General features: G+C 42.5%; 1 protein-coding gene across 1 annotated transcript in view; it reads left to right on the top strand.

Moving 5' to 3' along the window:
* Positions 1-24,396, top strand: part of CFAP20DC (CFAP20 domain containing) — a 327,497-nt gene extending 303,101 nt beyond the window's left edge. The window contains exons 7-8 of the mRNA XM_044301886.1: positions 11,763-11,860; positions 24,115-24,396. Of these exons, the coding sequence (XP_044157821.1) occupies positions 11,763-11,860; positions 24,115-24,227 (211 nt within the window). The 3' untranslated portion in view covers positions 24,228-24,396. The remainder of the gene's footprint in view (positions 1-11,762; positions 11,861-24,114) is intronic.
* Positions 24,397-26,698: the final 2,302 nt, after the last annotated feature.

Raw genomic sequence — 26,698 nt, 5'->3', positions numbered from 1 at the left:
AGTGAAGGCACATGGTAAAATGGCTGCCTATACATAGGATTACATGTCTAGCTTAGGCTACTTTCACACTCGCGTTTTGGGCGGATCCATAATGGATCTAAAAAACTGATCCATTACAATAATACAACCGCATGCATCCGACATGAACGGATCCGTTTGTATTATCTGTAACATAGCCTAAGACGTATCCATCATGAACTCCATTAAAAGTCAATGGGAGACAGATCCGTTTTCTATTGTGCCAGATTGTGTCAGAGAAAATGCATCCGTCCCCATTGACTTACATTGTGTGCCAGGACGGATCCGTTTGGCTCAGTTTCGTCAAGCAGAAAGCAAAACGCTGCAGGCAGCGTGTTGGTGTCCGCCTCTAGAGTGGAATGGAGACTGATCGGAGGCAAACTGATGCATTCTGAGCGGATCCTTTTCTAATAAGAATGCATTAGGGAAAAACTGATCCGTTTTGGACCGCGTGTGAGAGCCCTGAACGGATCTCACAAACGGAAAGCCAAAACGTGAGTCTGAAAGTAGCCTAACAGTAGTAGCAACTGCCTGAGTAACAATTACAACTAACTGAACAGCTCTGCATAACATGATGTCCCTGTTTTGCAAGGATGGTGGCGTTTGAGAAGGAGACATGCATAGAACAACTCTGAACTGTGTCCTGGAGATTGGAGATTTCTCTTTCACAGAATGCTTTGCACTCCAACAATGCAGTGCACCACCCACAATGTAACAGGAAAAACAAGTGTATTACAACTTAACACTGCTAGATGGTGCTATAACCACACTAAACATTTTAGAAATACCAAGACTGAGGCAGACATGATCTGTAATGATTCTCTAACCCAGCTGGGCAGAACAGTTGTTCTCTCAAAATATGTAGAAAAGAAAGGTTATCTCAGTAAACTAATATCTGTAAGTTAACAACTTCCCGTTAAAAGTAACACTCACTAATATGACGTCTCGTACAGAGAATATTTTGTTTGATGAGTGTTTATAAAGGAGTAGTAGTGCTGAGTTTGTCATATTGCACAGATATGAGCATGCACTGTCTTTGCTCTCCTGACTGAAGGTAAACCTGCTATCATGGTCCACAAAAGATATAGTTAAAGGGGCTGTTCGAGTTTAGAAAAGCAGTGCAGCTCATTTGTATTTAAGTGAATGGGAGTGACCTCCAGTAGTAGATAAGGCCTATGGACAACCGTGGTGCAGTTTCTGAAAAAAGCTGACCATTTATTCTAACCCAAAACAACCCCTTCAAAGCAGATCTACAGAGAAAAAAGGAACAGTTAAAGGGCTTCTCCGGGATTTTGATACTGATAACCTGCCCTCAGAATAGGTCATCAATATCATATTGGTGGGAGTCAGACACCCGGCACCTCCACCGATTAGCTGTATGAGGAGACAGCATGCACTGCTGCTATGTCTATGGAAAAGCAGCAGCAACCGAAAGATAGAAGGTAGACGGCACGCGCACACTGTGCGTGCTGTCTCCTCATACAGGTGATCAGCGGGGGTGCCTATTGAGGATAGGTCATCAATATTAAGAACCAGGAGAACCCTATTAAGAGGCTTCTCTGGGATTTTGATACTGATTATCTATCCTCAGGAAAGGTCACAATATGTTATTGGTGAGGGTCCAACTCCTGGCACCCCTGCTGATCAGCTGTACAAAGAGGCCACGGGGCTATGTGAGCACTTAGACCTCTTCCTAGGACGTGACATCATGTTCATCGGCCTAGATGAAGTGACATCATGTTCATGGCCTAGACAAAGCTCAGTTCCATTTAAGCTGGAGCAGAGCAGAGCAGTTATCCAATGGACGGCACTGTGCTTGGTAAGCTGTGAGGAGGCTGCAGCGCTCACCAGAGCTCTAGTGGGCGCCACAGAATTCCTCCAACAGATGAGGATAGGGTGCTGAGGATAGGTCATCAATTTGAAAATCCCAGAGAACCCCTTTAACACTTACCTCCAGTTAAACTTCCAATTATTTATCCTGGGAGATGTTTACATATAATAATAGGAGACAAAGTCTCCAGATCGGAGAAGTACAAAGACATCCATACAATGCCAAAGGCCTTACCTGCAAAGGTCCTACTCAGAAGAGACTTGCCGGTACCTACTTCTTGGTAACATGCAGTATATATGGTAGTTAAGCATAAAGTAGAAGACAGATGGAAGTATGAGTTCAAGATCAGACTACACACGGTTTCTTTGTAGTCTGTAACCATGGAGACAGATAGGCTGAATGGAATCTCTCGACACAAAACAGTAAAATGTTTTCACATAAGGACTTTTCCAAAGTTAAGTTCTATTACAATGAATTCATTTTCAAATGGAGAACAAAATAGATCTCCAATGTAGGGCTTGAAAAGTCGATTCACATAACTCATGCTGGTTATAAAAGGCACTGCTGACTGGTGGCCCATTCCGGACAGCTATCATCAAGAAATGTTAGCAGTGCCTACACAAATCGTTTATTACATGGTACTTATTCACATGTATGGCCAAGCTTGTTGACAGATGCATCTCCTCTCCATCAGCTATAGATGAACTCCTATTACCATACATTGTGGATGAGTTTGCCTTTCTCGCTTCAGATTATTAAACAGTGTTTGCTATGAAAAATATATATTACACTTCCAAGAATGCAGATCACCAGAAAAAGTCATGGGCGAACATTGATCCTATAAGGAACCCTGGGTTATTTTAGCTGTGACTACGGTTTAGGAGTGTAATACAGACTGTAATGAAAAGTAACGCAATGTACGTATAAATTTACTCAACTTTGTCAATCCATTCTCTGTGTAGTCTGTAACATGACAATTTCATGTCCTTAGTATTTACTGCCAGGAATAAGATCACTACAGTGATTGAAGCGCGTTGGTGGTAATATGCTGTATTTTTTGCATGTGGCGCTTATTTTAATGGAACACTTGAAATAAAACTGCAAATTGATTTTAAGTTCCTGGTGCTGGACAAATATTTGATGTGGATTATTAAAATGCTCTGGAGCGGAGCCGGTGCACCAGAGGATAATCAAGGTATCCGGCGAGCTGGAGTGTGTTGTTACATACCTTACTATTTAGTTTCTGGAATATTGTAATATTCAGGTTAATATCAAGTGTGATTTTTTTTTAAATGTAATTATAGGGGGAAATAGGTTTAGGTTGCAGTCTGGTATTGAAGCCTTGAGGTAGATCAAAAGTTCTCTCTGTGCTATATGAGAAGCCTGGTACTATAAATTACACATGATAGTCGGGGCCTTGGTACAGATTTTACACTAAAGGCCCCCATGTACTTAGGAGAAAAGTTGACCAAACAGGCCATTCTCAATCGGAGTGATTGACTACAGATGTCTCCTTCCAAACTTTACTTTCAGTTTAAGATATCTCAAGATGAGTGTCACAAGATGACCTGCTTGGAAAAACCAAAACTAAAAAAAATATTTTTTTTACACTATCAGGTGTTGTGAATAATAAGGGTTTTTGTTTTCAGCTGGTTATCTCATGCCACCCATCTCGGGGTATCCTGAGCCTTTCACTCGTAACGGGATATCTCAACACTTTCACTCGTCACAGGGTATCTCGAGCCTTTCGCTCATCATGGGATATCTCGAGCCTTTCACTCATCATGGGATATGTCGAACATTTCCCGCATCCTGAGATATCTCGAGACTTTCACTCATCATGGGATAACTCGAACCTTTCACTCATCATGGGATAACTCGAGCCTTTCACGCATCATGGGATATCTCGAGCCTTTAATTTATCACGGGATATCTTGAGCCTTTCACTCATCATGGGATAACTCGAGCCTTTCACGCATCATGGGATATCTCGAGCCTTTAATTTATCACGGGATATCTTGAGCCCTTCACTCATCATGGGATATCTCAAGTCTATCAATCATCACGGGATAACTGTAGTCTATCACTCATCTAGGGATATCTCGACCCTTTCACTCATCATGGTATATCTTGAGCGTTTCACTCATCACTGGATATTTCAAGCCTTTCAATGATCTAGGGATATCTCAAGCCTTCCAGTCATCACATCTCAAGCCTTAACTCATCTTGGGATATCTAGAGCCTGGAGGGAAAGTCTGGAAGGACACATATGTATCTTATGTGTGAATGGGGCCTCCAAGCTCTCCCCTGAAAGATTATGTCACAGAAAATGAGGGGTCCATCATGTTGAGTTGTCCATCATGTTTAATTTTGTTCTAAGAGGAGATAAGCCACCGAGGTGTTTGGCAGCAGCTTACTCCTCTTTCCCCATTGACACACTTTGACAAACCAAGCATGCATGTGTATGGTGGCCATGCACATTAGTCTAAAGTTAATCAAAACAGATAGTTTGAACCAAAACAAACGTTCTTGGGGTGAAATTTAACAAGTTGGGTTGAAAAGAAATAGTATGTGTTTGAAATTTTCATCCAATGAAAGATCTTTCATTCAAAGAGATCATTCATGGATGAAAGATCTTTCGTTGAGGGAATGCTCCTGGAAAGATATTTCATCCGTCATCTTGTTTCATTGAAAACGTATGGCTAATTTAAACAACTGTAATGGCCAATATGGACTAAAATGTACACGGCCGTGTCTTCGAAAAAGAACATTCAGCAGATGGTGGTTTGTTTAACCAGCTTCTGTAGAAGGCACATTAAAAATAGTTGTTGGCCAAACAAGTGGTCAGCCAATAGAAGCATCTATTAGGAGCTTCAAGTTAGGTAAAAATGAGACGAGGAGATGAAAGGGTTTTGTTTAAAAGATGCATAATACAGTTATTCACCTAGATGAGGACAAGCTCTGAAGATAATGAAATGTGAATCTCATCTCGGAAGATGCAATGTTATTGCGTTTCCCCACGCATGCCTCGGCGCACACCGTATCACATTAGTATATAGAGCTTTATTCGTGAGCCTGTACATTGCATTATCAGATTCATATATGAAACACATTGGATAATAAACAGTGTGTAGGGCATTATCCGAGAGATTCACAACAGTGAAACAAATTAAAGTGATTTCCCAAACGTTACTTCTAGCAAAGGCAAGTCCCACCAAGGCCTACAGTAAATGAAGATATTATGTTTTAAGGATAGAATGTATCTGTCATTTTGACAGATTGTGTTGCACGGAACAGATTAACAGATTACTCTTAGTCAGGCTGCGGCGCGCTGTGAAAAATGTGCAGGGAATGATAACTGTCGGATTTTGCTGATTTAATGATATTTTGAAGCCATAATAACAATATAGAAACGTGATGATATCCTTCTCCACACTCCCTTTTAGCCTAGGACCTATAAACGGGGTCACCCCCCGACTTACATCTATTCTCTCGTAATTCCAGGCTCCTATATTATTGATGAGAATAAGCTTATGTTTCCATATTTCAATGGGGGCATTTTGAACTAATGTTTTTTTTATCTACTGTCCTGAAAGTGAAGGTGATTGTCTGTCATAGTTATACATACAGAAATTTACTCCCACAATTTCTTTACTTGCATTCAGGTGCTGAATATAAAATATACCAGAAACTTGAATCTTCTTTGCAAAATTTAAAGGGAATGCATCATTAGAAATGTACCTATTGTTTAAATCACTGCTTTAAATTAAACATGTGTTTGTTTGTTTTTTAAATCTAAATCTAAATCTAGAAGCTTTCACACTGGCCACTAGGCCTAACATTGTGTTGAGACTTCCTGTTCTGTACAGGTAACTATTCGGTAGCCACCTTATTATCATTACAGGCAGGATTACAATGACAGATATCACAGGAGCCACCATTCACAATGAGTGATTGTCATAGCTTATCTACTCCCTCCTGACCTCTGCCTAGAAAACTATCCCATAGAAGTCAGTAAGGTCCCCTCCTGACCAGTGTGTCTATGGCCCATATGGCTGTTGAAATATTGACATATTTTAGGACTAGTGGCCAGTGTGAAAACCTCAGAATTTTTGAATTTTAAATAGACATATTGACAAATATTTATTTTTTTTAAATCACCAAATATTCTAAACTTTAAACTGTCTTTAAGCAATAGTTTTTTTCTGATAACACATTCTCTTTAAAGGTTTGCATAAAATTTGAAACTAATAGTTTCTTTCTTTCATTAGCAGCGCCCCCTTATTCATTGGCTGTGTGTGGTACAACAGCTCAGCTTAAGGCCTCTTTCACACAACCGTTTTTTTTTTTACCGTTCACGGGCCGTTTTTTGCGTTCCATATACGGTCCATATACGGAACCATTCATTTCAATGGTTCCGCAAAAAAAAGGAATGTACTCTGTATGCATTCCATTTCCATATTTCCGTTTTTCCATTGCTTTGAAAGATAGAACATGTCCTATTATTGCCCGCAAATCGCGTTCTGTGGCTCCATTCAAGTCAATGGGTCCGCAAAAAAAACGGAACACATACGGAAATGCATCCGTATGTCTTCCGTATCTGTTCCATTTTTGCGGAACCATCTATTGAAAATTTTATGTCCAGCCCAATTTTTTCTATGTAATTACTGTATACTGTATATGCCATACGGAAAAACAGAACGGAAAAACAGAACAGAAACGTAAACACAACGGAAACATAAAAAACTGAACAACGGATATGTGAAAAACGGACCGCAAAATACTGAAAAAGCCATACAGTCGTGTGAAAGAGGCACAAGCTGTAGTTTTGATCCACATCTGATCTGCATATTTAGCGGATTGGATGTGGACCCATTTTGAAAAAGAAGCAAACAGCACACCATGATAATTAAAGGGGTTGGCCCCACAAATTGGTGGCATATCGCTTTCTCTAGAATGGGGCCCCCAGAGTGAATGAGGGTGCAAGCATGGCCACCCTTCCATACACTTCTATGGGAGTGCCGAAAATAGCTGAGCACTGGCATCCTATAGGAGTTCCAGAAATAGCCAAGTGTGCCTCTTTTGGATCCTTTTAGAACTCCCATAGAAGTGAGTGGAGAGCATGCAGCGCATGTGCAGGTGCTGCTCTCCTTCGCTTTGGAGGCCCCAGTTCCTAGAGATAGCTGCAGGTCCCAGAGGTGGGACCTGCAGCTATCTGATATTGATGGCATATCCTAGCGATGTACCACCAATATGTGAGATGGGCCAACCCCTTTAAAGGAAGTTGTCCCATTTAGACATTTATGGCATATCCATAAGTGCGGGTAAACTGATTCTCTCCATTCAATACTTAGAGAAAAATCAGACAGTGGCCAAGAAAGCATGCTCGACTATTTTCTGAAGTCCCATAGCAGTGAAAGGAGAGAGCTGCCTCCTCGTCATTCCCAGTGATACACAAGACTTCCCTGTTTTTGAGCTAGGGTTGAGTCCTCAAAGGTCAGACCTGCCCTTATTGAACATCCAATGGATATCTTATAAATGTCCAGATGGGAATGCCACTTTAATATGGACAATTCGATTTTTAGATTTGCTGTGTTTAAATGCTTATTTTTTTTCTATACAGGGTGCTTTCCCCGTATCTCCACCCAAGGGGCTCATTATTCTCAGGAACACAGTCATTATACAATGGCAATATATTTACAGATGTCTTTGGGTTTCTTTCAAGTGTAGATGTGACCAGGATGGTGCCTAGTAGATTCCCAGATCATTGACTATTTTCTGAAAAGGATCCACATGGACTTCCAAGCACCAGAACGGTCTTGGCCTGCCATCTAATTTCCTTACAACAAATACTTGAGTAGGGACAATTAATGAGCTAAAGGGCTTTTGTGGGTTAGTTTTCCTAATGGTGAGCACAACAGCCCATTTGGCTTTTTTTCTTTTTTTTTTCAAAAAAAGCCACTGTGAACCGAGTGTGGCACATCGCTAGGTTGGGGTTGGCACTGTCTCAGAGCCAAAGACAAAGGCACTGGAGCATTTTTATTTAGAATTAACTGTGGTTCCAATGATGGGACCCAGCTATCAGACATTGAAGCCATAGCTATTTTCTAATTATTATCCAATTTTATAGTAAGTAAACCCATGATCTGCTCGTCCCAAGTTACAAACATCACTTTCTGAAATTCTACTTGTGAGAGGCTTGACATTCCTTTCTCCCTTTTGCTTTTCCTTAACTCCAATGTCAGGACATGAACTGCTTAGTATTCTCCCAATCTGGCAGAGAATGCTGGTCTTGGCCTTTGCATGTTGATTGTATTGATTACAGCTCAAAGCCTTGATGACGCATAACTAAGTGTCTTTAATTAATCAAAATATGCCTCATTACTTTTCCTGCTGGGCTGAGGAGATAAACAGTGAGCTAATTCATGACATTCGAGGTCATTTCCAAACATATGTGCCTAACCGTGCAATCATACTCCTACAGTAGGCCTCTATTTATCGGTTAGTCAGACCCAGATTGAGATCTTTCTAGCTTGTTGTATACTCATTACTTGGTATTATAATGGACATTTGAAAACTATTTGTTAGCTTGCTTAGAACTCAACTGCTGGGACCCCCATGTTAACAAGTACAGGTACAAATTTTAGCCTGGGGGTCAAGTATTCCACACTGGTCTATGAGTAGCAACCTATCTTTAAAGAGAACCTGAGTTCAAAAAAGTCTGCATGATGGCTGTGCTTCTTTGTACAGTCATAACTGTGAAGGAAGTGGTCTTTTTTGGGCTTCCCTAAAGTCTATTTTAGCTATATTAGTCCCTGTTTCAGCTGCACAGCTACATGCATTTCTCTCAGAAGCAGGGTGCGTCTCCTTTCTGCCAGTACTGTATGCATTGAGCTCACTTCCCACTACGTTGTTTTCTTTTAGTCAGCTCAGAAAGTTGATAAGGATGGATAAATCAGACTTGCAGAAAGTCAAGAGGCTCCTGTGATGTTCATAAGTAGTGTAGAAGGGACAGATGTTGCCTGACAACAGGCAGTGGACTGCTACTTAGGTGGATGTAAGATCTTCAGTGACCATGACTTTACAGCATTTCATTCAGGTGGATGCAGGCATATTTTTTTCATATGAAGTGATTTATAAATGTTCTACATGTTTATTAAATGAAATTTTGTGAAAGCACAGCGAGACTCTAACCTGTTTATATCCACCTGCCTTATAAAATAAAGAGGCAGACCTACGTATCTGGGATTTCAATCCATCCTCCATACGGGACCATAAGGGGTAGCTCAACACAGATACAGATGAACAGCCTATTGGCAGTCTAGAACATAATAATCAAGGAACATATGAATGTTTTTACGTTCCATGGAAATATAATTGTGTATTTGCCACCATGCACATTCAAAGCTCTCCCTACAAAAACAGCTTGTAGCTGTGGTTGTCTTGCATTTGTCGGGCCGTCAACATGCCTGCAGCAGCCAGCGATGATCTGAAGGAATCCTGGTGTTGATCATTACCACGTTGCTAAAGTGTCTTAGCAAGTGTCATGTAGGCGTTCGCAGTTTAAGACAGCTTTGTTATTCAGTCTTGAGTCACACTTTAGACTGTGACATGTCGAGAATGAGTGCCAAGTACGCAACAAAACAAAAAGTAAAAAAATTAATAAATTGCATTATACTGTAGTCTTGTAGTATTTTATTATTATTTTTTACATTTTCCTTGAGATCATTCCAGCTGAGGCAAATTTAATAAGACCCATAATACTTCTTATAGTTGGCCGTGCAAGATAGACTAATATATCATTCCAGATCATTGCCCACTACTATCGGGCCCTTTTACATCGGCTGATGAGAGGGCCAATTATTGGGAACATCCACTTTCCACTGGCCAAGGTAAAGGCCAATGCTGCAACCATGACATCATATTCTCTGATGATGTGCCCCTAAACACAAGACACCACTTCAGCCAATCACTGACCTGCATGATATACGGCACATGACTGCTGAGGCCAGCGAGGCTGCAGCAGTCACATGAAGTATATAGGCATATCATTGCTGCAGCCAAGCAATCAAAGCCAATTAGGGATGATCTAAGTAGTAGCACTGTAAGCAGCAGGGGATGAAAAAGATTAGTATAAATTATTTTATTATTTTATTGCCAATCTGTCTGGCAAATAAAGATAGAAATTCAAGGAAAGCCTGCTAAACGTAGTGGAAAAATCAGTCTTTTGGCCTCATTGAAGTGAATGGATCTGTTGTGGTATACATCTGAATACTAGTATAAGGTATCCAGATGTATACTCCCAACAAAAAGGTCAACGTAGAGCTAAATAGGGTATAAAATCTATCTAATATGTACGACTGGTCTAAGAATGAAAATTCTGCAGTTACCACTAGAGGGAGCTTGAGAGCATCTTGCATACTGCTTTATTATTAAGTTCAATATATAAACAGTAGTGTAATAGTATTAATATTTATTGCTCACCTCATATGTGGAATTGTCAGGATCTGGAAACCGACTTAGGAGTCCAGTGGCTGTGACAATCCCGATGACTGGAGTTTCCTGAAGCAAAGTAGTCAAAGAACAGTTCAAGTTCAGTACCAGATGACTGGCAATAGTTGTAGAATTAGACAGAGGCATAGTCAGGTAACAGTCCATGTTTGGTAACAGATGAATGGCAGCTATTGTAATGTGAGGCAGAGGCATAGTCCAGTAACAGTCCAAGTTCAGTACCAGATGAATGGCAATAGTTGTAGCATGAGTCAGAGGCAAAGGCAGGTAACAGTCCAAGTTTGGTGACAGATAAATGGCAGCTGTTGTAATGTGAGCAGAGGGGTAGTCAAGTAACAGTCCAAGTTCAGTTACAGATAAATGGCAATAGTTATAGCGTGAGGCAGAGCCATAGTCAGGTAAAAGTCCAAGTTCAGTAACACATAAACACAACAGTTTGTTGGGAGCTTAGGAGCAGTAGCAAGGAGTTGTAGAAGTGGCAAGGCCTGGCTTAAAGGCTATGTACACCTTTGGGGTATTGTACTCAATTTAAGCTAAAAGTCGTTGTTTCAATTGGTCTTTATTAAAAATATTGAGGCCTTTTTTCTGTACAGAGCTGAGATGCTCTTGATTTTCTCTCTTTTCCGTCAATTGGAGAGCTGACGGGTTCCTTATCTCTGCTCTCTGACATTATTAACACTTATTCACTTATACCTACTGGTAAGAATTTGGCTTAAATAAGTGACCTCTTAGTAGTTTGGATAAGGTTTATTAGATGACCGTCACAAAGTCAAAGTACCAGTCACACAGTTAGAAAAACAGTTAACGCTTTGTGACAGAATGGGTCAATATTTTTAATAAAGGCCAAATGAAAATATGATTTTTAGCCAAAAATGAGTAAAATGCAATCATAAACAAAAATTGCCTCCAAAGGTGTACATAGCCTTTAAATAGGAAGTCCAAAGGTAGAGCTGATAAGGCAAATAAGGCAAGAATATAAAAACTATCCATCAGATTCAGGAAAGGAGCTGTCCAGAATCACCAGTAGCTCAGTGATAAGAGGCAGGAGTTTCTGGGTTCAAATCCTGATATGTAGTCCATAAGCTCTTGACGTCTCTCTAGTGGTGGCTGCAGATGGCTAAAATATATCATTTAATTATTTGTCTATGGCCATATCAACTCGGTAATAAAGAAAAATACAGATCTTCAGTTGCTGCAAAGTAGTAAAAGAGGGTCATTTAGCAAAAAATCATGACGAGAAAAATACAACATAATTCTGAGACATTGCACAACTATAGAATTAGAAATTAAATGCAAGAATCAGAGAGCATGCCTGAGAGGCTTGGAAGTATAAAGATATGAATGTCTTGAAGAGGTGAAACTGAAAACATTAATAGGTAACATCTTCTTTTCCGTCACCCAGGGATTGGTTAAATGCATTCAGTCCTCCTATCATCCCAACAAGCCAGAATCCGGACCCTTTACTCAAGCTTAAAGAATGCAGACTGAGCTGTAATGAAGGTAAGAAGCCCATGGTATCCTTAGAAAAAAAAATCTCAATCAAAGATAAGCAATTTTATGAATTGAGGAACCGCAGGGATTCCTTTGAGAAATGTGGGAAATGTCAGCGGCGACATTACGTACAGTGCAGCCTGCTGTAATATCGCTAACCATATGATCACTGCTCTTTTTCCAGCAATGGAAAATTCACTGAGAGGGCTCATAAATCTTAGCCGTATGCTCAGAGCCCAAGGGATGGAGATGTCTTAGTGATGTACTATCCAAAATACATTAGGCCCCTAAAATTGGGAATCATATCTGCTCTGTACATTTGTAATTGTTTATGACGGGACAACAGAGACTGAGAATCCAGGGGAGAACTTTGTGAAAGGAACGGGAAGACACTAAATGAAAATAGAAAACCATGATAGTGAGTAGGAGCTTGACTTCTTCAACCACTATGGAATTATATTTGGGAAGTATTAGTTAATATTTTTATAATGACAAGGCAAAATTAATTTTACAATAAGGCTGTGCTGCACTACCAGACCTAGCCATAGATAAGGGTGGTGCTGCTTCTGGAAATCCTTTCCCAGTGTTCCACGATGCTGTACCGTGCAGTAGAACTGAGGAATGAATCCAATAAGAGGCACATACAAGTAAAGGAAATATACATAACAAGCTTAAAACTAGAGATGAGCGAATTTTATATTTTGAAATTCGTTCACGCTTTGTTTACTGGTAAAAGGTGAATTGCGTTATAGATTCCGTTACCACGGACCATAACGCAATTCTATGACGGAATGCCTTTAGAGGCATTCCATTATTCATTCCGTCATAATAGAAGTCTATGGGCTGCATAACGGATCCTTCCCGATTCCGTTATGCAGTGGAGTCCTCTCCTATGGTGCTGCTATGGCTGAGATCTGGTCCCTCGACTCCTTCTTCTCAAAATGGTTGCCAGAGTCTTAAACTTGCCAATGGAGCTGCTCTCCACTGCCCGGGGCGTCATCGGTGCTGGTTCATCCCAGGGCAACGGGGAGCGTGTGTATTAGACTTGCTGAGAGGAGCTCCATCATCAAGTCTAAGAGTTTGTGATCTTTGTAAAGATGGAGTCGGGGACCAGATCTTGGCCATATTGGCTCTATAATTCCAGTGAAGGGCACTAGGTATAAGGACTATAAAATACCAATGTATAGTCATATTTTGGGTCACTTTAAAGTTTGATGACAAACCCTTGAAAGATGATTGCCAAGTATCCATTAAAGGGGTTGTCTGGATTTGGAGTTGAACCCGGACATAACCTGATCTTCACTCATGTAGCATGTACAGTATGAGTGGAGTATCGGAGCAGTTCATGCTCCCCCTTACCTTGTACTGCATCACTCAGGCAAGGGCTTTTTCTTTACTACCGGTGACATACCGGGCTTCACAAGAGTGTGCTAGGCAGAGACTTCCGCCTAGCACTGATCCCGGTGATATAACCGGCATAAATCAGCGTTCTTATAGAGCCCAGGGCAACTATTTAGACCGCCCATTTGTGCCGGAGACGTCACCGGGTTCACTGCTAGGCAGAAGCCTCTGCCTCAAATACTAAAAATGTCAACAAAACAGACCTTGCCCTGCACGATGCAGCACATGGCAAGGGTGAGCATCGGAGCATGAAATGTTCCGATGCTCCACTCATTCATGCTAAATGAGTGAAGATGAGATTATGTCTGGTTTCAGTTCTGAACCCAGAGACTCCCTTTAAAGGAGTTATCCAACCCCTATAATACCCCCCAAAATGCCTGGGCACCGCATATAAGTTATATTTACCCTGCTCCCCGGAAGCCGTGTCGCTCCCGATGCCCACCGCTGTGTCTAGCCAATAGCAGGCCACGACGGGAACTAACCTCCCTGTTGGCTGATCCCCTCTGTCGTCAGATGTTTTGATCCGCGCGGCAGGGAGATGCAGCGGCGGTCGCGCGGGCATCAGGAGCATTGTGGGTGCCGGTGAGCGGGGTAAGGATAACCTGTATGCAGTGCCGGGCATTTTGGGGGGCATTATAAGGGTTGGCTAACCCCTTTAACTTGTTACCAGGCATTGTAGGTTAGTGGATGACATTGGATGACATTTCTTTATTTCCCACATGGCAGCATATTAACAGTAAATCTTTAGGGGTTAGTATAGGTATAGTTTTTGCTTCAAGACATTAGCTGCTGGGCAAGTCTCTTTGAAAACATGACAAAAAAAAGCTCTCCATAAACTTTAGTTGTAACTTCTGTTCCGGAGGAGAGTGGGAAGAGCAGCTCTGAAGATAACATCACTTACATGTGAAATACTGCGCAGGATAAGAGAATGGGAGCCTCTATAGGGTGAAAGCGCTGTTTAATGGGGTTTACCAAATAAATAACTATTGTAGACTTTAAAGGAGTGAATGGCCACTAAATAAAAAAAATAAAAATGAACTGGGTCCCTCTCCAGAGGTCATGTCCCAGCCAATAATACTAAAGCCGGGGGTCACATGTCCATATTTGCCCTCATTGCTGAAAAAAATTAAGTTTTGATATATGCAAATGAGCCTCACAGAGCAATGGGGGCGTTACCGTTACACCTAGAGGCAGTTGCAGAGAGAGCAGAGCCTCTAGGTGTATCAGCAACTCCCCCGTTGCTCATAGAGGCTCATTATCTTGTTGCATCAAATCTGGCTTCATCATTGACTCAAGTTTCTGGAAAACCTACCTTGCACCTCACAGCAACCACTAACACCAAGGGCACCCCTAAACACTATCAGGCAGGAGAACCCCAATACCAGGGAGTGCCCCAGAGTGGAAACAAAGTGCACCCTTCCCTACTCCTATCCTCCGCACTGCCTCTGTGGCTCACTGCAGATGAGGTAAGCAATCACATGGGCACATCTAGTAACATAGTACATAAGGCCGAAAAAAGACATTTGTCCATCCAGTTCGGCCTGTTATCCTGCCAGTTGATCCAGAGGAAGGCAAAAAAACTGGAGGTAGAAGCCAATTTTCCCCACTTAAGGGGGAAAAAATTCCTTCCCGACTCCAATCAGGCAATCAGACTAACTCCCTGGATCAACGACCCCTCTCTAGTAGCTATAGCCTGTAATATTATTACACTCCAGAAATACATCCAGGCCCCTCTTGAATTCCTTTATTGTACTCACCATCAACACCTCCTCAGGCAGAGAGTTCCATAGTCTCACTGCTCTTACCGTAAAGAATCCTCTTCTATGTTTGTGTACAAACCTTCTTTCCTCCAGACGCAGAGGATGTCCCCTCGTCACAGTCACAGTCCTGGGGATAAATAGATGATGAGAGAGATCTCTGTACTGACCCCTGATATATTTATACATAGTAATTAGATCTCCCCTCAGTCGTCTTTTTTCTAAAGTGAATAACCCTAATGTTGATAATCTTTCAGGGTACTGTAGTTGCCCCATTCCAGTTATTACTTTAGTTGCCCTCCTCTGGACTCTCTCCAGCTCTGCTATGTCTGTCCTGTTCACAGGAGCCCAGAACTGTACACAGTACTCCATGTGTGGTCTGACTAGTGATTTGTAAAGTGGTAGGACTATGTTCTCATCACGGGCATCTATGCCCCTTTTGATGTAACCCATTAACTTAATGGCCTTGGCAGCAGCTGCCTGACACTGGTTTCTGCAGCTTAGTTTGCTGTTTATTAAAATTCCTAGATCCTTTTCCATGTCAGTGTTACCGAGTGTTTTACCATTTAGTATGTACGGGTGACTTGCATTATTCCTTCCCATGTGCATAACCTTACATTTGTCAGTGTTAAACCTCATCTGCCACTTATCTGCCCAAGCCTCTAATCTATCCAGATCCCTCTGTAGCAGTATACTGTCCTCTACCATGTAAATTACTTTACACAGTTTAGTGTCATCTTAAAACTTTTTTTTTTTTTACTGTGCAAGCCTCCTACAAGATCATTCATAAATATATTGAAGAGAATAGGGCCCAATACTGACCCCTGAGGTACCCCACTAGTGACAGTGACCCAATCTGAGTGTGTACTGTTAATAACCACCCTCTGTTTTCTATCACTGAGCCAGTTACCCACATACAGACGTTTTCTCCCAGTCCGAGCATTCTCAATTTATATACTAACCTTTTATGTGGTGAAAACCATAGTAATCCCAGAAGCCCCCTTTAATGACATATATAAATCTAATCGTATGGGACTCCCGCAGTCCGGAGATCAAGACTGCCTCCGAGTTCTGGGAACAGCAACTCCATTTTCCTTTTAATTGTCTAATGTAATACTTAATATCGGCTTTAATTCTGAGTCATCTCCTGTTTATTGAGCGAATATATTTTCTATTATGACCGTGGTTCAAGGGCTCCATTTGCATATCAGCGCCTCTTACAGCCATTACTCTGATAAACAAGGCATAGGGTTGAGTGATAAAAGCGCCATACGTTCACCTTCCTTCACGTTTAGCGTGTGCTGAAATGTCCATCGGCAGAAACAAAAGGTATTCAGAGGCGTTATTATGATTTATCGACCTTTAAATGCCATCCGCTCGGATGCTATTCGGTTATTTCCCGTTGCTGGAGCGGCTTCTGTAGCCTACACATCAGGTAATAGCAAGCGGTGATTTAACAGTCAATATTACAGCCATCTTCACTCTTCACAAGATTTAAAAGGCCACGCAGACCCTTATATATAATACAAGCAAACGTGGCCGTGACATTTTTAAAAGGTTAATTCAAAGTAGCCAGAATATGCACCGAGCCGCGTTTTAAACAACCTTCTCGTATAAGTAGCTTCTCAGCGCAAGCTAAACATGTATTGATTAACATTGTGATACAAAGCCACATTCAGAGCCTATTAATACGTTATTACAGAACATTTCGCCCTAAAATGACCTTGTTCTGTGAGATGCGTGGAAGCAGAGGGTCACTCAGAGGCATACCCAGAAGTAACAGGGCCTGACCGCCCACTGACAGCTCAGACATATTCCGAACTCTAGGAGTTATCCTCAGGATAGGTCATCGATATCAGCTTGGTGGGGCCCGGCTCTGTGCACCCCAACAACCAACTGAATAGGCCATGGATCTCCATGTTCATCAGCCACATGGCCTATGTGCATGCACTACTCTTTTGCGGTGCGAAGGCACAGATAGAAACCCTACAGAAGCACTTTTTGTCAGAAACAGTACCACTCACGGTTATTTCTGGTATCGCAATCTGTCCAATTTTCAGTTAAACGGGTTATCGCTTGATTAATGTAAAAAAATTAAAATATATATATATACTAGCAGAAGGACCCGTGTGTATCGTTAAAAGATATCAAGAGTATTGACAATAACAGTGACATCTACAGTACCCCGCCCCTTTAACAGTGACCTCGACAGCATCCCGCCCCTTTAACAGTGACTTCCACAGCAGCCACCCCTTTATTAGTGACATCCGCAGTACCCCATTTCCTTAACAGTGATTTCCACAACACCTCGTCCCCTTAACAGTTACCTCTACAGCAATCTGCCCCTTAAAGGGATTCTGTCACCTTGTTTTAGCTTATAAAGATGCGGACATGCACGGCTAGATCGCTGCTAGCATGTCCGCAATATACCTGTCCTATAGGGCCGTGTGCTTTTATTGTGTTTAAAAAATGATTTTAGAGATATGTAAATGACCCTGGCAAGGAGCCCAAGGGGCTGCACTAACCTTCTTGGAGCCCAGCACCACCCCCCTGTGAAGGAGCCCAGCACCGCCTGCGTCCTCCAAATCTCCTCTTAGATCACAGTTAGATTGCAGTAATCTCGCGATGCGCGAGCTTGTGCACGTGCAGTGCCGGTATAGTGTTCCTTCCCTTCGCTGGCATCAACCTCAAGGAAGGAACCGTCCCCTTAACTGTGACCTCCACAGCAGCCTGCCCCTAGGGTGGCCAGAGGTCTGGTTTTAGGCAGGATAGTCCAGCTTTCAGACTCCCTGTCTTCCAACCAGCGCAGGACCTGGACGGACACAGGGATGTCATTTTGAACAGCTCACTCTCAGACAGCAGCACTGTGCTGTGTGAGCGTGAGCTGCAGGGAAAAAGTCACCTTCCCTCCCACCCCTGCAGCTGACAGAAGGTGATTTTTACCTTAATTTGTTCAATTACCGTCAGCTGCGGAGTGGACGGGGGCGTGGCTTAGTGGGACCTGGGGGCAGGGATTTTAAATCTGTCTTTTAAGGGTGGCCTGAATGGCCACCCTACCTTCCCCTGAACTGATGAACTGAGACCTCCACAGCACTCTGCTCCCTTAACAGTGTCATCCACTGAGCCCTGCCCCTTTAAAGGGAACCTGTCACCTGGATTTTGGGTATAGAGCTGAGAACATGGGTTGCTAGATGGCCGCTAGCACATCCACAATACCCAGTCCCCATAGCTCTGTGTGCTTTTATTGTGTATAAAAAGCGATTTGATACATATGCAAATTAACCTAAGATGAGTCAGAGCTTGAAAATATGACTCTTCTCTGGTCACACAAGTAAGATATGACTCTTTTATGTTAATTTGCATATGTATCAAATCGTTTTTTTGACACGATAAAAGCACACAGAGCTATGGGGACTGGATATTGCGGATGTGCTAGCGGCCATCTAGCAACCCATGTCCTTAGTTCTATACACAAAATCCCGGTGACAGGTTCCCTTTAAAGCTGACCTACAGCAGTGAAGAAAAATGGCTGGGTAATTATGGACACCTGGTGTAAAAACTTTGTGTATGTGGAGACTAAGGGCCTGCGAACTTCTATTGGCTGATATGGGTCATGTGACCAGGCTTCTATTGGCTAATGCATTTTTTTGGGGAATATCTCACACAGGGATGTCCTTTTGAACAGCTCACTCTCAGACAGCAGCATTATGGGTTATTATGGAAACCTGGAGTAAAACTGTGTGTATGTGGAGAGTAAGGGCCTGTGAGCTTCTATTGGCCGATAAGGGACATGTGACTGCGTGTATGGCAGTTGGAATATGAAAAGAAAGACTTGCAGGCTTATATTGGCTAATGGAGGTCATTTTTTGGAATATCTCAGGAACGGTATTTATTAGAGAGCTGTGACCCCCATAACATTTCTTTCCAGGTAGCAAGGGTTGTATATACCAAGTTTCTTTGAAATCGATGGTTGCCTTTTTGAGTGATCGCGGAACATACATACATACATACACCCATACATATATATGTCCTTCTTTATATATATATATATATATATATATACATATATAGTAAATGACAGCCTCTTTCTATCAAAGCTGGAACCAGCCCTGTACCCCACATGGGTCCAGTGATCTCCTCATTTATTGCTCCAGTTGTTCTATTAGATTTATTTCCAGCTGGCAGCTCAGGGGGTGTGTTCTTTCTACTGCAGTACAGGGAGTGTGTCCTTTCTGTTGCACCTCAGGTGGTGTGTCCTTTCTGTTGCACCTCAGGGTGTGTGTTCTTTCTGCTGCAACCCTCTGCCTATCATACCTGGGGGGGGGTTCCTTTTTCGGGGGGAGGGGGTGTCCTTTCTCCTGTCACAGCTTCTAACAGTAGATATAGCTGTTGGCAATTAAAGAATAGAACTGAGCATGTGTGGACAGAGAAATAAGGAAAAGAACAAACAGCAGGTGGCGCAGCACAGATATTATTTGAATTATTGAATAACTGAGTCACAATACAACATTTTTATTTACGGGCACTTACAAAAGGTTTCAGGTCCAGGTGCTGGTTAGAAAAATGTAGAATATTTTTTATGGGACAACCCCTTTAATAGGGTTGTGCTGCAATACCCATAGAAAGGCATGGCACTATTTCATGAAAAAAAGGAGTTCTTTTTTTTTGTATTTGTTTAATTCTGGAAAACCATTTTAAAGATTAAATAAATGAAATAAATAAAAAAATATTCTGGTTTGTTGGTGGGATAGAGTTTTTGGCCATTTCTAAGTGATCTGAAGTCTGTTAAAGTGCTTTTATCACCCTTCCATTTATAGTGAGTTTCTGCAGCTGTACTTGTCCCAAGACTGTCAGATAAGTAATTGGGAAAGTTATGACCGCCTAGATTGAAGGGTTATTGCCAATAAAATCAAGGACTATCAGGTTCTAGGATCATCACCCGACCTTAGTCTGGCCCCTGTAAATGATATGATACCAATGGCTGGCAGCTGTGCCAGTGAAGAATCACCTTGCCCCTGGCATACATGAGTTAGGTTGCCGTTAATAAAATATAGCCTGGAAAGTAATTGTTGCTCTCACTTCTTGTGTTCACTGGTGTTATTAGTTTTTAGATTTCGCCGTGCTCAGTTGCCGGGAATTACACTTTATTTATAAGACGTATAAGAAGTATCATTGTTATAAGCACCGAGTACATATGTCCGGGTGCTTACACACCATGCTGGTATAGCGGGTGAAGAATCCCTCTGTGGTTGGCATCACGAACTGAAGAGAAACATAGAAGTACTCTGCCGACAGAAGGATCTGATATACAGATGCATCCACCTCACCTCACCTTTTCTTTAATTTTCTTAATGGAGTTGTCCAGCTTAGAGACATTGTTCTTGTTGAAAAAAACTATACTCACCTGCTTCTCACAACTCTGTTCTGGCTCTGGTTCCCTTCACTGGTCTTCTAAGCCCTGACTTGTGAACTTGCGGACGGATTGAGTCGCTTGCACCGCAGAAGCCAATGATTGGCGTCAGTAGTGATGTGTCCCTAAATGGCACATGACCCGGCACTTACATGCCACCTGGAGACACATCATCTGTCACGACAGAGGGTAGGGATAAGTGCAGCCCTAAACTCTACCCCACCTCTGTCCCTGCCTACTTGCACGACCCGTCCTAACCGACGGCGTACAACTAGGCGGCAGTCCCTCGCTTAGATATTTGCAGTGGCCTAAGAAGATAACAGAAGTACCGTAACAGAGTCAGACAAGCCAAAGTCAAAGCCAGGAGGTCACGCAGGTACACAGGGAGCAATCCGATAACAAAGTCAAAACACAATCTAGAGTCTGAAGCCAAGAGGTCACGTCAAAACACATAGAAGACACAATACGAAAATGCTGGGGAGGGTAGCAAGACCATTCACAGGCAACCTGTGGCCAGCAGGCTGCCTGTTTAAATAGCAGAAGTGGGTCACATGACGTGGCCAGCATCACGTGACCCAAGTCCAGCCCAAACCATCTGAGCGCCGATAAATTGCGATCAGCGCTCAGTACCTGTCACGGCCATGGTCATGGTCGTGACTCCTGAACCGCATGTGGTTGCCTGCAGTTTAGTTTGGTTGTTCAACCACAGATGAGGGCCGCTAGTGTGCTGCCTCACTTGTGGTTGCCGCGGGCAACAAGTCGTTTGGTATTGTCGCAGTATAGCAGCCTGAGCTGGTGCTAGGCAGCTTGCGGCAATGTTCATGCACCTAGCTGCATGGGCCGACCTTGAAGGTAGGAGGGCCCATGCTCAGGGAGCCGGCCAAAAGGCCAAGACACTGCCACCACATGTACATCAAACCAAACGTTGCCACGGGCAGCTACAGTGAAGGGAAAATGTCACAGTGCACACCAAACATAAACCTTGTGCACACCAGACATACAAAGTGCATAACATACACACACACACCTAACAGAGAGGTTGCTAGGTGCAACCGCATGAACATTGCCGCAAGCTGCCTAGCACCAGCTCAGGCTGCTATACTGCGACAATACCAAACGACTTGTTGCCCGCGGCAACCACAAGTGAGGCAGCACACTAGCGGCCCTCATCTGTGATTGAACAACCAAACTAAACCGCAGGCAACCGCATGCGGTTCAGGAGTCACGACCGTGACCATGGCCGTGACAGTACCTCTTTCAGCTAGGAGGATGCCGGCCGCGCTGAGGAGGCATGTGCGGCCGGGTCCTCCCCGCTTCCCTGTCCCCATGGAGACGAGGACACAGGCCGCATCCTCTCTTCTGCATAGATGCGGGATGCCGGCGGCGCCGCAAGGAGGAAGCGCGTCTCTGGCTCCCCGTTACAACCTGTTCATCCAGAAGTTTACAAGAAAAGAGCCTGAAGACCAGTGAAGGTGACCAGGAAACCAGTGAGTGGCAAGGAGCAATAACGGTTTTGCAACAAGTACATAGCCATGCTACTACCAGTAAAAAAAATGTCCCAAACCTGGACAACCCCTTCAACTTTAATTTAGCACAAAACTAATTCAATACAATGAATGTTAGCAAACCTTGGACAGACTGCAACTTACAACATGACCACTTGGTGGCTGCACATATACACATATAGCATAGGCATCTTGTGGCACATTATCTGAAAATTCAGTTTTGTTTTTTTGGTCATTTGTGCCACACATCAAATACGTTAAGCCAAGAACAAAGTTAAGGAGGGACACATCTGTAATGAACTGTGTAGGCATGTTAGGCACTATGTTAGAACAGCCTATACCCTACAGCAGTGTTTCCCAACCAGTGTGCCTCCAGCTGTTGCAAAACTACAACTCCCAGCATGCCTGGACAGCCTTTGGCTGTGCGGGCATGCTTGGAGTTGTAGTTTTGCAACAGCTGCAGGCACACTAGTTGGGAAACACTGCCCTACAGGATACATTTTTCTTGGAATGGCACGAAATTAAATAATATGGAGGGTTCCTCATGGGATCATGATCATTCCTGTTGAGGCTTGGGACTTTTTTTTATGCCAGTAGTTCTCATAATGTGTCATAGAAAATGACCCCCTATGACCCCATCTGTCATGGTAAGGCAACCCCTTATTAGTGGGAGGTTGCTTTTTGGGCTCAAAACTACAAATTAACTCAGGTAATGGCCCAAAAAGAGGTGGGTCCCATCTACAAGAGGTCGCCTTGCCGGAGTAGATGGGCTCATACTCTTTGATCAAGACGTCTGCTAACAGTTTACCATTTCTGTGTATATGGAATACAGCAGTAATGCAATTCACAGTCCATATAGTCCATGTTTGCAGAGCACTGAAGCATTCTGTATTTGCTTTGGCATTGCAGTCGCAGCGTACGTGCACCTGCGCACTTATTTCATTTTATCAGACTCGATGACTAACATTGTCTGTTTTGCATTATATAATTTGAATACATCAGGAAATTAATTAAAAGAAAATGCATGATTAATTCCAAAGTCACTCAAGAGATACAAAACCCATCACAGGGCTAATTAGAGATCTGAATGAAAACATCTTGGAACATGCTATTGTTTGTCTGCACATTTACATTTACATTCTCTTCCTCTTTCACTAAGATAGCATACGGAAGGTTAACGCTAAAATAACCTTCTTTGTGTCACAGGCTTAATGTCTAACCATGGGGAACAGAGGCAGCCATTTTGTGATCAGCTTACCATTTTGTGAGATACTGGTGACATCACTGCCCAATTTCGCAGTGATGTCATCGACTCATTATGAAGTGATTGAATTTATCTAATTACTATACATCTCATGCCCTAGTTTTAGAAGGCAACTTGACCAATCAATACCCTAGGAAATCTAGGTAAAAACTCTTCATATAGCTGCTGTTTTGGTGGTGTTCACCTGGATTTTCCAGATAGATAAAACTAAGAAAGAGTTAACTAGAAATTTTTAACATCTTAAAACTGTTTTCCAGGACCCATCGGGCCCCGCAGATTCACTTTAATTACTCATAGCTCGGCCATAGCATTACGTTTCTAATATACTTACCATCTCACAGTTGCATGGATGACCCGCTCAGGAACGTGGTCACGTAACATGCCTCTTCTAAAAATCCTGCATCTGTAGACATCAGTTCCTTTACCAGGTTTCCGGTCTGGTCTATGGATGGAGACATCACTTCTACTGCCCAATGGGGGAAGTACTGTGGATTCTACTCTTCTTCTTGATGCATGCACAAACTCCTAAATCCTTCTTGTACGCATGCAAGGCAGATAAATAGTTCTGGCCCCGAGCAAAGCACCTTCCTGGGCTACGTAATTGACATCCCCGTCCATAGACCAGACAGTAAACCTGGTAAAAGATGTCAGCGGATGCAGGATTTTTCAGAATAGGCCCGTCACTTGACTAGATTTCTGAGTGGCAGATCCACGCAACTCTGAGAAAGGAAGTATACTGTATTACGGACTTTCTTCTACAGGTGACATATGAGTCATTAAGGTGACTTTGTGGTGCCCCTCGGTCTCAGAAAAGCCTCTTAATAAATGAGGACAATCCATAGACCAATTGGTGCACCTTTTCTTTAACACAATACAAAATACCATACTATAGTTTCTTACATTATGTTATGTCTCTTACCCTACAGGTGATGATGGGATTGGTGCAGATGAGGAAGAAGACATTCTGACCTTGCTGTATGACCCATGTTTGAACTGTTATTTTGACCCAGAGACTGGAAAGTACTATGAATTAGCTTAAGGAAAATTCTCTCAAATTGTCCCAGAAATCTCTGTGAACTATACCGGTCCTTCTTCTTTTTTTTTTTTTTGCTGTAAATATGCCTGATGCTCAGAGGTGGTGAGAACACATTTCCAGTTCTTTCCACAGTTTTCTTTAAAAAAATGTTTATGTCTTTCAAGAGGCTAAAATTGTAAAATAATAAACTTTAGAGTGTATGTACCTTTCCAGCGCTCTTCTGTTCCCCAGCCACTGGTCACCTTGGTCACCTTGCTGCTCATTGTCTAGAAAGCCACAGAATTACGTGTTGTCCATAGTGACCATACATCCCGTTTCATCATCATCATTATATCCAACTTATTGCTACTTTGCTATTTATCTCAGTGGCTCCTCACCAGGAATGCCTAACACCTATAATCAATGGCACCAAGGAGGTTCTCACAACAAGCCCCTTCTCTTTGTCGCAATAGAGGTCCTGTCTCAATTATGTAAATGTTTTTCTGATTTGCCTCAGTTATATGTACAGTTGTAGCCAAAAATTTCGAGACTGACGTAAATTTTGGCTTTCTCAAAGTTTGCTGGTTCTGTGTTTTTTTTATCTTTTTGTTTTTACGGTATACTGAAGTACAATTATAAGTATTTCATATAGGGAGAAAATTAGCTTTGATTGAACCTGATTCGTTCATCTGCATCGCTCATGTTCATTATTATCCCTATCTCCGTCTATGCACTAAAATGTATTGCCTCCAATGAGTGAGGCCGTTTAAATATGTGTGGTGCAGATGAAAAAATCGGGTTCGTCCACAGCAAGACAAACCGGATTCGCTCATTACTAATTTCATACTTTCTTTATTGACAAATACATCAGGTTTATACAAAGCCTCAATATTTCCATTGCTGACCCTTCTTTTTCAAGACTCTGCAATTGGTTCGGGCATGCTGGATATCAACTTGTGGACCAAATCCTGACAAACTGGTGGCAAATCATTCTTGTCTAATCAGTGTTTGGGGTTTTTGTGGATTGACCACAGGTTCTCTATGCGATTGAGATCTGAGGAGTTTTCTGACCATGGACCCAAAATTTCAATGTTTTGTTCACCAAGCACAGTGGTCATCATTGTGACATGGCGCTTGATCCTTCAGGAAATAGCTCTTTGTTCTTTACTAATTTGCTCCTGGATGGTTGAAGGAAGTTGTTCTTGGAGGATGTTTTGATGCCATTCTTTTTTCATTGGATGAGAGGCAGTCTTACACATGAATGGTCTCAGGATGCTTTACTGTTGGCATGATGCAGGCCTAATAGTAGCGCTCACCTTTTTTTCTCCATGCATTCATTTTTCCAGATGTCTCAAACTGTCTGAATGGGGCTTCATAAATAATAACTTTACCTCAGTCCTCTGCAGTTCAATTCCTGTATTTCTTGATGGTTTTGACACCAGGTCATCCTCCAAAAGTCTTCGCCTCACTGTGCTTGCAGATGCACTCACACCTGCCTGTTGCCATTGACTGGTGGTCAGTCACCTGATCTTGTAGCGGAATCCTCTTTAGGAGACAGTCCTGGCAATTGCTGGACTTTCCTGGGCACCATGAAGCCTTCCATCTCAGCATATGAACATATCTCCCTGATGTTCTTGATTAGGCATGGCCAACCTGCGGCTCTCCATCTGTTGTAAAACTACAACTCTCACCATGCCCTGCTGTAGGCTGATAGCTGTAGGCAGTCAGGGCATGCTGGGAGTTGTAGGTTTGCAACAGCTGGAAAGCCTCTGGTTGGCCATCTCTGTTCTTGATGATCCTATAAATGGTTTATTTAGGTGCAATCTTACAAGCAGCAATGTCTTTGCCTGTGAAGTCCTTTTGATGAAAAACAATGATGACTGCATGTGTTTTCTTGGAGGTAACCATGGTTAACAGAAGAAGACAATGATTTCAAGCACTCCCCCTCCCCTTTTTTAACAACCAGTCTTTTCTTCTAATTCAATGAGCATAGCAGAGTGATATCAGCTACCTTGTCCTTGTTACCACTTTCTCCTGAGCTAACGAGAAGAATAGGGATGAGTGAATTTCATGTTATGAGATTCGTTTGCGCTTCATTTAATGGTAAAAGCAGAATTGCGTTATGGATTCCGTTACTACGGACCATAACGCAATTCTATGACGGAAATGTATAACGGAATGCCAGTGAGTGCCGGTCTTGTTTTGTACATGATATCAGCAGGTCATTTTGTGGCAGGGCTGAAATGCAGTGGAAATGTTTTTTTTTGGGGTGAATAAGTAAATTTTTGGCAAAGAATGACTTTGCGATTACTTTCAATTCAGAAGAAGAAGAAGGAGCTATTGGCATCAGATGTGTGGCATCAGGCGGGTGGCAGCATCAGAATAGTAGCTAAGGCAGGTAGCCAAAAGAAACTGGTCTCTTTTGTCAAAGTGTTGGTGTGGCACCATGGATGATCTAGTCTGATGCATCAGGCATTGGTGGGTGGAAATCCTGG

This window comes from Bufo gargarizans, chromosome 7, assembly GCF_014858855.1.
Source record: "Bufo gargarizans isolate SCDJY-AF-19 chromosome 7, ASM1485885v1, whole genome shotgun sequence".
Taxonomy (NCBI): domain Eukaryota; kingdom Metazoa; phylum Chordata; class Amphibia; order Anura; family Bufonidae; genus Bufo; species Bufo gargarizans.
Note: the sequence above shows the minus strand (reverse complement) of the source record. Positions and strands in the feature narration are given on the sequence as shown.